The sequence below is a fragment of the Globicephala melas genome, chromosome 20, assembly GCF_963455315.2.
Source record: "Globicephala melas chromosome 20, mGloMel1.2, whole genome shotgun sequence".
Classification (NCBI taxonomy): Eukaryota; Metazoa; Chordata; class Mammalia; order Artiodactyla; family Delphinidae; genus Globicephala; species Globicephala melas.
The window spans coordinates 33,664,231-33,677,648 of record NC_083333.1 but is presented as its reverse complement, the minus strand read 5'-3'; the positions used below and the strand labels follow the sequence as shown (position 1 = coordinate 33,677,648).

At 47.4% G+C, this 13,418-nt stretch overlaps 1 protein-coding gene across 3 annotated transcripts in view; it reads right to left on the bottom strand.

The window, feature by feature from the left end:
• TBCD (tubulin folding cofactor D) overlaps positions 1-13,418 on the bottom strand; it is a 176,150-nt gene that overhangs the window by 147,024 nt on the left and 15,708 nt on the right. For all 3 annotated transcript variants that reach the window (XM_060290402.1, XM_060290403.1, XM_030843121.2), the window contains exons 3-7: positions 11,719-11,816; positions 10,649-10,750; positions 9,240-9,386; positions 7,039-7,094; positions 644-776 (exon numbers count right to left, since the gene is read on the bottom strand). In XM_060290402.1, the coding sequence (XP_060146385.1) occupies positions 644-776; positions 7,039-7,094; positions 9,240-9,386; positions 10,649-10,750; positions 11,719-11,816 (536 nt within the window). The remainder of the gene's footprint in view (positions 1-643; positions 777-7,038; positions 7,095-9,239; positions 9,387-10,648; positions 10,751-11,718; positions 11,817-13,418) is intronic.

Genomic DNA, 13,418 nt, shown 5'->3' with positions numbered 1-13,418 from the left:
GAGCAAGGACCACAAGGCCCAGGGAGGGGAGCCCTGATCCCAGAGCATCAAGTGTAGCAGCCTCCCCTCCCCTGCAGAGTTTAACCAATTAAACTCAATTGATCTTTCCTCCTAGAAAAGGCACCACCAGACAAGCAAAGCAGGCAGCCAGGAAACGGTGGGAGCTCTCAGGCCAGGGGCCAGGTCTGCGCTCAGTACAGTGGTTACAAATACCCTGAGTATCTGAACAAGACCAAATTTCAAACCACCTGCCTTATTTCCTTCAAGCTGGTTCCAATCATTTTTCTCTGTAACGCATCTGAGCAGCAGGAAGCTCAAGAAGGACACGCCCCTACCTGTCTGCCGGCTCCAGCTCTGCAGGCACTGGTGCCCCCTGGCGGCGATGCGCAGGGCCACCAGTCCACCCCCTTCCCCAGAGCAGAAAGCCCATCGCTAACAATGCAGGGCCAGCCCTCAGTCGCAGGGCCCAGTGCAAAGCAGCAGAGAAAAGAAACCGTGTTCACTATTCTGTCGGGGTTCAACATCTCCTCCTGTGTTCCAACCACTTCCCCACGAAACCAAGGTAAACAGGGCTTGTCCCCAGGGTTCTGACAGCCCCACAAGCTGACCGCTGACCGCCCCGCACCACTGGGACAGTGTTTACCAGGGCCTGCAGCATCCCGTCCATGGCGATGACCCCCTCGATGGTCTGGAAGGAGGAGCAGGCCAAAGTGCATAGGCTCCAGTCCAGGAAACTCGCCATCTTCTTCTGCTTAACGTCGGGCCGCGTGACAAACCTGCCAAAAGGGGACAGACAGGTAGGTGACAGCTCAAGCGAGGCCCCAGCTGCCAAGAGCTCACTCTTTCCTGGCCCACTGCCACTCTCCAACCTAAGACCCTGGCTCTCAGGTGGCAATTCCCACCACCACCTCTCTGGGGTCTCACACAGTCCCCACCCCCCCCACACTTCCCGCCTCCTGAGCCCCCTCATCTCGAGACCCTGTGTAGCATGGGACCACCTTCACCTGAGCCCACTCACGCCCACTCCTCGGCCCAACTCTGTATCCCTTCACCTTGGGACCCCATGCTGCCACCTGCGACCTCCCTCTCTGCATCTGCCATGGGACTCCTTCCCCATCCTCTCTGCCTGCTGCACACGCCATGCAGAGCTCCAGCTGTGTCCACGGCCCCATCGTCCCCACCACAGGCATCTGCTCAGTGCTGCACTCCTGGAGTGCTGGCTCTCACCCACCCTCCTGTACACTGGTCTGGGCCGGCAGCCACCCTCGGGCTCCCACACCAAAGCCCAGGCCCCCTTCACTCCTCTCCAACCAGTGCACACACCCATCCCCCAGCTCTCTGACTCAGGCTGAGTCCCTGACCTCCTGGGGGAGCTTGCAGTCTTGGGGCAGAAACACAGGAAGCAGGCAAACAATGAGAAGGAAACAGTTGAGTGAGGGGAGGACAGCAGGCGCAGGGACAGCGTCGCGGGAGGTGACCTGTGAGGACCTCTCGCTCCCCTAGCTGGCCCCACAGACCACACCCAGAGAGGGCTCGGCACCAATACCACAGAAACACGCCAGGTGGCACTACCCTGGGGGCAGCACTCGACATGCCTGGCTCTGATCTCTGCACCCCTGCAGGAGCCTCCTGTCCTGACCAGGAGCCCCCACAGGCCCCTCTTCCCTCAAAACAGCCACCGCCGCCCCACGCAAGATGCTCAGCCAGCGCAGGGATTACACTGCGGCCATGTAGAAGGTCTCCGTGTCAGTAATACAAAGCTGCCACGACTGTCTTCGCCCACCTCCATCAGGGTACACACCCAGAGACTTGGTCACCGAGGATTTACCAAACTTTAGGATGCTGGTTACAAAGGCGAACTCACATGCCACCCCCGCCAGCCAAGAAGTTGCGTTACGGCGGGTCTGAGAAGAGGGCCCAGGAATTTCATAAAATCTGCACCTCAGAGTGATCATCTAAAATGGATAACTGGTATTATACACCCTATCTCAATGTCCTTGGCCCTGTTCAAAGCTCCTTGATTCTGGAGGGGGCCACAGGATGAGGGTCACACCTACAGTGACCTGATCCTCAGCCTGAAGACAACAGCCGGCCGGCACTCACCCTGCATGTGGGCAGGCACAGCGCCTGCAGTGGGGTGGCCCTCAGGACAGGCGAGGTCACAGGCACAGAACGGCCCACAGGGCCGGTAAGCGGCCCTGCTGGGACCCAAAGCCCAACATGGAGACGTGAGTCACAGCGCCATCCACTCAGGGGCCACGCACCCTGCTTCCTCCACCCACTCATCTGCTGAGCAGGCAGGAGGCTGATGTTCTGTGTGCAGCCTGTAGCGGCCAACTTCCTTTCCTGGGCAAAATCACACAAGGTGAGTTTCCAAATTACAGTAAAAACCTAAGGTTCCTTTGAAAGATTTAAGCAAATAGGTTATTTTATATTTTTTATTTTTCTCTCTAAAAAAGGAAATGTTATGTTCGCAGCAGAGGTCCAAAAGTACAGATAAGCAAAAATGGAAAATACCTATCCCACAGGTGTAACACAGAGAACGAGACCCTTCTACACAAACTGAAAGATCTCTGAATCCTACACTTCCTTCCCTTTCAGGAAAAGTTACATCACAGACTACATCTACTTTCAATGTGGAACTCAGCTAACATGTGCAGGTGTTTAGAGACCCCACTGTCTTTCTCTCAGGAAGGTAATTTCCACAAGAGTGATCAGCAAAACCTTAACTACAGGACTAGACCTACCAGAGGGACAAAGGGCAAAACACCAGTGGGACACACTGCTGCTCCGGACCCTTGTCAGTACGGTTACCACAGAGTATCTGGTCTGAGAGTGAATCAGTACGGGTGAAGTGACAAACCCTATTTTGTGTAAGAACTTACTTTGTGTGTGTTTTTAAATTAATTAATGGAAAAGTTAAATATTCACAAAACGGTGATAGAATTTAGTTACCTGTAAGAAGGAAAAAAATCTATCATATATCCTATACCAAAAGAAATTCCAAATGGATTAATAATTCTACATTAAACAATAAAAAGGTAGAAAAATATAAATGATTCTTTGTAAAATCTCTTAATAGGGTAAGCCTTCAAGCATAAAAGTAAAAATAACTAAATAAATAAAAGGAAAAAAGTTACTATTTTGACATTAGAATTAAAACTTTAGTCCAAAGAAGAAAGTAAAAAAGGCTACCAACCCACTGGAGGAAGTATCACACCCTCCTCTAGCTAACATCCTTCACAGAGAAAGCTCATACTACTGGAGAAAAAGCACCAAGAATCCCACAGATCTTAGAAATCAGGTCACTACACGGGACATACGATATCTGAAATAAGACTCATGTGTTAAAGCTCACCAGCGATCAGTGAAATACAAACTAAATGTTAGTAATAAACAAAACAATGCACAATCCAACTGGGGGAAGAGGGTTGTTCTTGAGGCTGCCCATGATTGCAAAAGTCCTGAAAACACGCTCCCAAGAGTCACCGAGCGACAGGTGTAGACACTCAACAATGTCCTTGTGTCCTGTGACTCAGAAGTCCACCTCTAAGGGCCTGGCCTAAGAAAATAATCCCAAATACCAAAACAGGTTTACACCCAAAGCTAGTCATTATGGCATTGCTTATAAGAGGAAGGACGTGAGAATGCTGGTCAGAGTAACTAAAAACAGTGGAATCTAAAGGAGCCATTTAATCAACGGTAACGTGAAATTAAGTGAAAAAGCAGGTGCTAACTCAAAGAGATTGTGCTGTGCAAACTCCATACAATAACAGCACAGAAAAACACCAAAAAAATACAACACATGTATTGTGTATTATAATTATAAACGTGTGGGGTTTTCCTAATTTTCTATGTTCCAAAATTTCCAACTTTTCTACTTGGAGCATACCTTGATTTTACAGTTAGATTAAAAATATCTTTTTAAAATTAATGTAATCAATAAGAATAAAGGCATATATTTCCATTGAAGAGTTTCTGTAAAATAACACTCATATCCACACGTCTTGGCGTAAATGTAACATCAAAGTTACAGAAAACGCAGCTGATGTTTAAAGGTTCCAGTTAATGAAAGGAAACAGGTGCGGCTCCAGAACTGCACATGGTAAGAGGAAGCAATCAAAGCTGATGGCAGCGAGAGTAAGACAGGCAGCTCCCTCGTGAAATATCAGAAAATAGATGCCAGTGGGGACAAAGGCCACATGTGACCACCCTTCACACCCAGGGCCTCACTGTTAACAACCCACCAAAAAAGACAGAAATATGCGAGTCAGAACCCGTCCGTGAGGTGGGATACTCAGAGCAGCTCTAGGACCTGAGGGCATCCGCCCTCTCTAGAACTGAGGAAAACTGGCTGCACCTACAACCTGGCAAACCGGCAGGAGCTGGGTGGAAAACGGGCCTCAACCTCACCAACACTTGCTCGTCCGACCACTAGATGGCGGGGGAGCATCCCTCCAGCAGTGGACAGGCAGCCAGGGTCGCCAGCTGCCACCTTTCTGGAGGACACCAGGGAGGGAAGAAGGGTTTAGGGTTTCACCTCCCCCACCCCACAGGTGCAATACTCCACCAGGTCAAGCTCAGCAGAACTCTACCAAACCCTCAGTACTGCTGGTAATAAAAGATAATAAACAATAAAGATGTTTCATTTAACAAATTTAGTAAACATTTGTAAGATCACATGCAGTGTTGCTAAATATGGGGAAAAGGAGACTTCCGACTGGCTCAACCTTTCCAGTAGCTGCATTTAAAACCCCTAGAATGTTCATTCCACTTCTAGGAATTCATTCCTAAGAACCAATCAGAAATCAAACAAACTCATACAAAAGATCAGACGTGTGGTTACCAGAGGCAGGGGTGGGGAAGGGGGAACTGGAGGAAGGCAGTCAAAAAGGTACCAATTTCCAGCTGTAAGATAAATAAGTACTAGGTCTGTAACGTACACCATGATAAATATATTGAACACTGCTGTATGTTATCCATGAAAGCTGCTGAGAGTAAATCCTGGGGGGAGAGGCAATAAAGGGGTATGGGGAAAAGGGATTATTATGAGATTATATGAAATCATGTGTGTGAAACTTTTGAAAGTTGTAAAGCAGTTTAGAATTTAAAGAATCTTTCATTCAATTTAAAAAAAGGAGAGTAAATCCTAAGGGTTGTCATCCCAAGGGAAAAAATATTTTTCTGTATCTTTAATTTTGTATCTATATAAGAGATGATGGATGTTCACTAAGCCTACTGTGATAATCATCTTATGATGTATGTAAGTCAAATCATCATGCTGTACACCTTAAACTTGTACAGTGCTGGATGTCAATTATATCTCAATAAAATTGGAAGGGGGACTTCCCTGGTGGCACAGTGGTTAAGAATCCGCCTGCCAGTGCAGGACATGGATTCGACCCCTGGTCCGGGAAGATCCCAGATGCCGCGGAGCAACTAAACCCGTGTGCCACAACTACTGAGCCCGTGCACCACAACTACTGAAGCCCACAGGCCTACAGCCCATGCTCTACAGCAAGAGAAGCCACCACAATGAGAAGCCCACGCACCGCAACAATGAGTAGCCCCCGCTCACCGCAAAACTAGAGAAAAGCCTGCGCGCAGCAACGAAGACTCAACGCAGCCAAAAATAAATAAATACAAAAAAAATAAAAACTGGAAGGAGAAAATACAGCCGATCAGAACAGTACAAAGTTTCATGTAGAGTGTCCCAGGCGGCGCTAATTTTACTAACAAAAAGTCCACACGTACAGTGGGGTTGGAGGAAGAATAGATCACACCATAATTGCATCTGGAAGACTGACCAAAGCTCCAGGCCTGCCTGCCAGCACCTGAAACAACCCTGCAAGTGTACCCATGGGCCACAGACCAACATGCCCATGGGCAGTGGGGGACAAAGGACAGAGCAGTTACATCTCTGGGGATGACAGTACATGTGAGTTTTATTTTGTACTTTTTTACTTTTCTTTATTTTCCTGAACACACATGATTACTTTCACAGTTAGAAAGAAAGCCACGCTTTTCCACTCCTTGTCAAAACCACGAGAAGCCTCTGTCAGTGAGTTTCTCCTCCCCCAGGGTAAGCATCGCAGGCGAGCTCAGGTGTTTCCTTCCTCACTCCTAAAATCAGCTTCTCGCATTTAGGCTCTGCCCTCTGGTTTAGCCAGTACTTTCACAAATACTTCCCCAATGCCCCCAACTGCCCCATAAATCAAGCATGTCTCTTCCCGCCTTGTGCAAGGTCATGGCTACACACCTAAGAGAAGGTGACCCTGAAGGAGGCGTTGCCCTGTTTTCCCGATCAAAACATCCAAAAGTTTTTAGAGCCAATTTTTAACTTTCACAAATGCAGAGGGGAAAAAAAGCCAAATTTTCTAACTCGTTTATGCTATATACATACTTTAAATCACATGTCATGAAGAAGATTAATTTAGAAAAACTGCTTTCTTCCATTCTCACATTTCATGAAACAAGTCTACTCAGCTTTCACATGTGTCTTTGGCACTTTTTTGGAGACTCCAGGCCCTGCTGCCTGGGTCATCTTACCCAGCTCATCAGATAAACCCATCTTGGCCTGTTTCGGGCACAGCCTGTTGTTTTTAGTTAACACGGGATGTTTGGGGATTTTTATCCCAAGCCACAATGACGCAATCACAGCCCATGATCTCCACAAACCATGGTGTGGACTGCTTTCTAAGTGACTTCCAAAGGCTCTTCTAACTGCCACCCCCCCTCCCCCAGAGGGGAGGCCCGGCCCCAGCGAAACTGCTACACCTGTTCTAAATCTGCGCTCCCTTGACGGGCCCACGAGCTCCTAACCCAGCGTCAGGTGACCCTGAGCCCCTAAACAGCACTGTCAGTGATCACATCAGGTTCAGAGGTTTCCTGCACCCAAACAGCGTTGGGTTCCCTCAAGGAAAGCAGCAGAGTCCTCAGGACAGCAAAGACTTCCCCAAGCCTATCATCCCAACGTCCTCTCTGATGACAACAGACACACACAGTAACAGACAGTAAACCTTCTCAGAAAGCACTTACTTGGACACGAGGACAGCAGCTGCGTCTTGGGCCTTGTCGCTGACGACCAGGTAGGACTACAAGGAAGCGTAAAGGACAGGCACCATTAAACACACGATGTAGACCTCAGGGACCCACTCAGCCACCTGGTCCCACACTCAGCAGCTCCACAAGAGCCCAGGCTCACGGACAGAGGCCAGATTCCAAAGCTGCACGAACCACTCATAACGTGAACTCAGGGCTGCAGCTGCCACATGTGTGCTCACCCTCAGGGAAGTGCCCAATCCTCATACAGCACGTGGCTACACCCCTTGAAACCCACATTTGCAAAAGCAGCAGAAAAATGAAGAGTGTATGTTGTTACCCAGAGTGTGCACAGAACACTCCTGGAACCCACCAGCACTCTGGCATTCACAGCAGCTAGGAGGCCCGGCTCAGACACAGGAGGGCCGAAGTTTAACGCAATTACACCTTAGGAGGTTTCCACTTCTCATCTCAACTGTTTTCCAAATGATACACTTAAAAGATCTATTTTCTGGAGGACAAATTGTTAGAAATTAGGTCCTCTCCCCAGGCAATCCCACTTAGGAGACAAGCACCCAAAGGGTTAACGGAACACAGCTAGAAACAAACCACCTACCTAAAAAAGACTATTTTAGAAATGAAGATACAGTGGAGCACCGTGTCCCTTAAAGACTCTGAGGGAGACGTCTACTTACTGACACAAGACATTCAGACAGTCCTGCTCAGGGGAAAAGCAGGTCCCAGAACAGCAGGACACCAGGGGCCCTAGTACACAGGGGCCGCGCGGAGCACTGTGAAGGACGGGCAGGGAGCCAAACCCTAGGTTCAAGTTTAGATCCACCTCATGTGAGAGAGTGAGCGGGCTAAGTCACTTATTTTTACACCTGTTGCCTCTTCAGTAAAATGAGGATAAAAACAGTGAACTGCCTCATTAAGTAGGATGAAAGGAGTTAATGTATGAAAAAGCCTTTAGTGGGATTGCCTGGGGAGTGTCTGGCGCACAGCAGGTGCTCAAAGAAGCTTAGTATAAGTAAGTGTCAGGGTCAGGCTCTAAGATGGGCCCTGGTCCTTCCCACCAGTGCCCACGTCCCGTGTAATCCCTCCCACGCGGTTGGAGGACACGCTGACTTGCTTCTAACCAAGAGAATTCAGCAGGGCGTGGGATGTCATTTCCATGATTGGGCCACACATGAGTGTGACATGCATCTTGCTACAGCCCCTGCCCCTTGCTGGCTTTCACAGAATAAGCTGCCATCGTTGGGGGCGCAGGGTGGGTTTCGAGTGGCAAACAGCCGGCAAAGCACTGAAGCCCTTGGCCAACACCCTCGAGATCTGACTCCTGCCATGACCATGAGAGCTTGGAAGCGACCTGCCCCCAGGCGAGCTCTGCCTGCAGCCTGGGGAGAGCTCGAAGGACAGGGCGCAGCGAAGCCACAGCCAGATTCCTGACTCACAGAAACTGTGAGATGAAGAATGTGTGCTGTGTTAAACCACTCAAGTTCAGGGTAATATTTTCCACAGCAAAAGATAATACAATAATCTATGTCTACACACATAACATCTGTATCAGGAGAAGTTTGAAGAAAAACACAAGTGTTATCTCTAGGTATTTGAGAGATTTCACCTTAATATTCTTCCTGCTTTTTATTTTCTGATTTTCCTACAATGATCATGTATTATTTATGTAATGTTAAAAATTAGATTTTAAATGGACCTTTAATTTGTCTTACCATTACCCCCTAAAACCTCTTCTAAGTTATCATCAGAGTATCTGCACTGGGCTTCCCTGGTGGTGCAGTGGTTGGGAGTCCGCCTGCCAATGCAGGGGACGCGGGTTCGTGTCCCGGTCTGGGAGGATCCCACATGCTGCGGAGCGTGAGCCCTGGCTGCTGAGCCTGCACGTCCGGAGGCTGTGCTCCGCAACAGGAGAGGCCACAGCAGTGAGAGGCCCACGTACCACAAAAAAAAAAAGAGTATCTGCACTATGTACAGAGAAATAAGATTTGCTAAAGTAATTCATCCTGACCCCTTTAGGAATTATCAGTTTCATGGTAAGTTATGAAATGGAATTTCACTTCACTGAAAAACAGTAACAATGGCTGAAGAGATAAACACATGTCACAAGTGTACCTAATTAAGCCCTAATGGCATGAGAAAGAACACTGGTCAGCAGCTCATTACTTCACAGCCACACTCACCTCTGCTATCTGGAGGATACGGTCCATGGTGGACACTCGCTCTTGCCCAGGCTGATTGTGGAGGTTGCCGTCAAGGCGTGAAAAATCAAACGGGATCAGGCAGGTCACGGAGAGCCACAGGAGGAGAATGTAGCGGGTCTCCCAGGTCTACAGGGCCAAGTCAAAGCAACATGACTCCTGTGCAAGGGCATCCACGCAGTCCTGCTACCCCCTCCCGCTCAGCGCCCACCCAGGCCTCCAAACGCCAGGGCCTCGGAGCCAGGCTGCAGAGCACCACACCCCACCACATGCCCTGGGGCATGCAGCCAAGAGAAACAGCAAAAGGAACAAAGAAAAATCATAACATGTCAGTCTAATGGCTTCTCATCACTGGCACCCTTCAGCGTGCAATCAGCTGTTCAAGAAAATGGAAAACAGAGAAAAAGATTAAAAAAACATAAGACTTAAGAATAAAGAAAAAATTCTCAACTTCCAGTCACAGAGGAGTCAATAAAACAAGATTCTGCTTTGGTCCCAGACTCCCCATCAGAGGCATGAGAAGCAGAGGAGAGCAGGGCACATGCACAGCAAGACAATTCCCTGAGTTTGCAGTTACAACCTGCGTGCCCTTCTGAACGTGTCCTGGGCCCAAGAGCGCTCCCCAGCACGCTGGACTGCAAGGTTGGCCACTGGCGGGCATCTGGGAACCTGGTTTTCGGGGAACGTTCCCACCATTCCCTAACTGATGAGGGTCACTCTGTGCCCAGGCCGTTTGTACCAACCATGTGGCTTATGCTGAACACCTGCTTTCCTTCTGGGTTTTAGTATGTGCCTGGCGGAGTACCCACATGACCAGCCCACACAGAAATTGTGGGTGCCGGCCCCTACGACCTTCCTGGTGGACAACACCTCATACGTGTTCTCACAACTTGGTGCTGCGGAATCACAAGTGCCTTGCGTGACCCAACGGGGAGACGACTCCGGAAGCTCACTCCTGGTTTCCTCTGGACTTAGCCCCACGTGCCTTCTCCCTCTGCTGATTTTGCTGTAGTAAATCATAGCCATAAGGATGACTACATGCCAATTCTTGTAGTGATCCTAGGAAATCACTGGACTTGGGGTGGTCTTGGGGACCCCCAACATAGTTCTATTTTAAGTTAAAAAAATTTGGATGATGATATAGTTACCATCACACTGTATGGAGGTTTATTGTTTTCTTTATAAAGGGCATTTTTTTAAACAAAATAATTTAAAGTAACATACATAAAAAGAGAAAGCCAAAGGAAAAAAATGAAAAGAGAGGGAATGATACAAAATAGTATAAGATAAAACTGAAGGAAACAGGAAAGGAAGCTGCCAGTGCAGGAGCAGGGAAAACCAGGGAATAAGTCGGGGGGACAGGAAATGAAGAGGAGGAAAGGGACACTCACTTCATGGTCTTTAGGATTCTGATCTGTAAACATATCCAAAACAGGGTGCACATCAGCTACTTCGTGTGGAAATAAACGAAGAAATGTTTTATATCCTCGAACCTATCAAATAAAGACATTGAATTATTATATAATTAGAAAATAAAGTAGCAAAATTATTTTTTTCTCTATTACCAAAAATCACCACCTATGCCACCCAATGATCAAAGAGAATTACATCACATTACAGTGATACAACTTAGTAAGACTAACAATAAGAAAGCTACCTTTACTTCTTAAATCATTTCATAAATACGTTGTCCCAATTTGACCAACCAATCTTGGTTCATCAGAAATATAGCTATGTTACAAACTAACAAGTTTTGCTTCTACCTTGATTATGAGGAATAAGTCCTCGGGAACCCAGGAGGTCCCAAATTCATTAAGGCTTCCATGAAACGCGGTGGCACTACACCTTCAGGAGAGACCCTGCATTCAACTAACTGAGGGCAAGGAGTGTGCACACAGGCCTCCCTCCACCACACAGCAGGCCCCACAGAAGCAAAACCCCAGCCGAGATGGCCAAGTCTCTCCCATGGTACGTATGAGCCAGCACACACATCACCTGGGAGCCTGTAAGAATGCAGAATATCAGGCCTCACAGCAGACCCACTTACTCAGAATCTGCATCATAAAAAGATCCCTGAAAAGCTATCTGCACATCCACATCTGAGAAGCACTTCCACTTCCAAGTTTATTTCCTTTTTCCTCGTAAGAAACTTTTCTCAGTTACTCACATATATATACGTATATATGTATATATATCCTCTCCGTCCCTTTCTGGCTAGCTGGTGCTTGATCCATTCAAATACAAGACGCAGAAAACAATGCTGAAAAGCACTGTTTCTGCCAAAGGGTCCCCTGGATCACTAACATCTGATCTCCAGCACATGGTAAAAAGAGAAAGCATGAAACCCACAACTTTGGTATGAGAACAATCTTTCCTGAGAGATACCATTTTGGAAGGTACTTCTGGACCGAGTATATTAAGAAAGTGTTCTGTCAACTACAAAGTGGTACGTAAATATCACCTTGGTGATGATGTAAAGAAATTTAAAAGCCAGATGTACGAGGTCAGCCGGAGATTTCTTATCTCGCACAAATTCCAACAACAAGTTCATCATCCATTCTAGGGAAAAACATACATAAAATATTGCCTGTTAAACATCAACATGACATTAAAACAAAATGCCAAAAGAAAAAAGGGCTATTTAGAAATATAAGAATGGTTTAATATTAGTAAATCTATATAATCCAAAGTATCAATAGAGTAAAAGAAAAAAAAACTTTCATCTTCACAGTTTCTAAAAGGGCATTAGAGTTAATACAACATTCATTCCTGCTTTTAAAATGTAAGGAAAATATTCTTATTTTTTATTATTATTCTATATCAAATCAATATCTAATACCATGCTTTACAGAAAATACCTCTACAACTACTATGACCTAGTAACAATCTGGTTCTAACCAACGTAATAAGACAGAAGAAAAAGGATTTCCACTTCCAGTTATACAGGAATAATTGATATGGAACTGCCTTACCACCACCAACAATTAGAGAACAGGACAATTATATTTTCAGACACTGGAACAACAGGCAGCGCATGGTAACAAACCAACTCCAATCTACAGCCACTCAGGCCGTCCACCAGAAAGTAATTTTTAGAACCCAATGCAGAGAGGGGGGACTCAAGCATAGCAAAGACTGGAGTTCCAGGAGGCTGAGTCAGCTGAAATTTGCAGGGCAGCATGCCAGAGGAATCTAAGCAGAGAATGAGCTCTGGAAGTCTGCAGAGGTCCCCTCGAACCTTTGGGTGAATCTTCACAGGCACAGTGGTTAGTCCACTAGGCTGGGTAAGAACTGCCAGGAAGCACTAAGGCAGCGTTCCCATAGCTCATATAGGGCTGGCATTCAAATTCCACAAGGCCAGAGTGCAGAGTCCTTGTTGAGCACCCAGAGCAACCAGCAGACATTCCAGAAATGTCTCTCCTTAGTATTAACACTAAATTAGAGAAAAGCAAGAGAAAAAGCTATACCTGCCCTAACAAACCTTAAAGGATATACATGATATACAATTAACTAAACTGTCTTGCCAAACTTCAACATTCTAAAGACAAAAAACTTAAACCCAACAACATAACAATCACAATGTCCATGATCCACTAAAAATTTACTAGACATATAACTAAAACTGCTGTGACCCCTAACAGAAGGGAAATCAGTCAACAGAAATGACGAGGGACTTCCCTGGTGGCGCAGTGGTTGAGAATCCATCTGCCGATGCAGGGGACATGGGTTCAATCCCTGGCCCAGGAAGATCCCACATGCCATGGAAACAAAGCCTGTGCGCCACAACTACTGAGCCTGTGCTCTAGAGCCCATGAGCCACAACTACTGAGCCCGCATGCCACAACTACTGAAGCCCACGTGCCTAGAGCCCGTGCTCCGCAACAAGAGAAGCCACCACAATGAGAAGTCTGCACACCACAACGAAGAGTAGCCCCCGCTCGCCGCAACTAAAGAAAGCCCGCGTGCAGCAAAGAAGACCCAACGCAGCCAGAAAAATAAGTAAAAAAAAATAAACCTGGGCTTCCCTGGTGGCGCAGTGGTTGAGAGTCCACCTGCCGATGCAGGGGATGCAGGTTCGTGCCCTGGTCCAGGAAGATCCCACATGCCGCGGAGCGGCTGGGCCGGGAGCCATGGCTGCTGAGTCTGCGTGTCCGGAGCCTG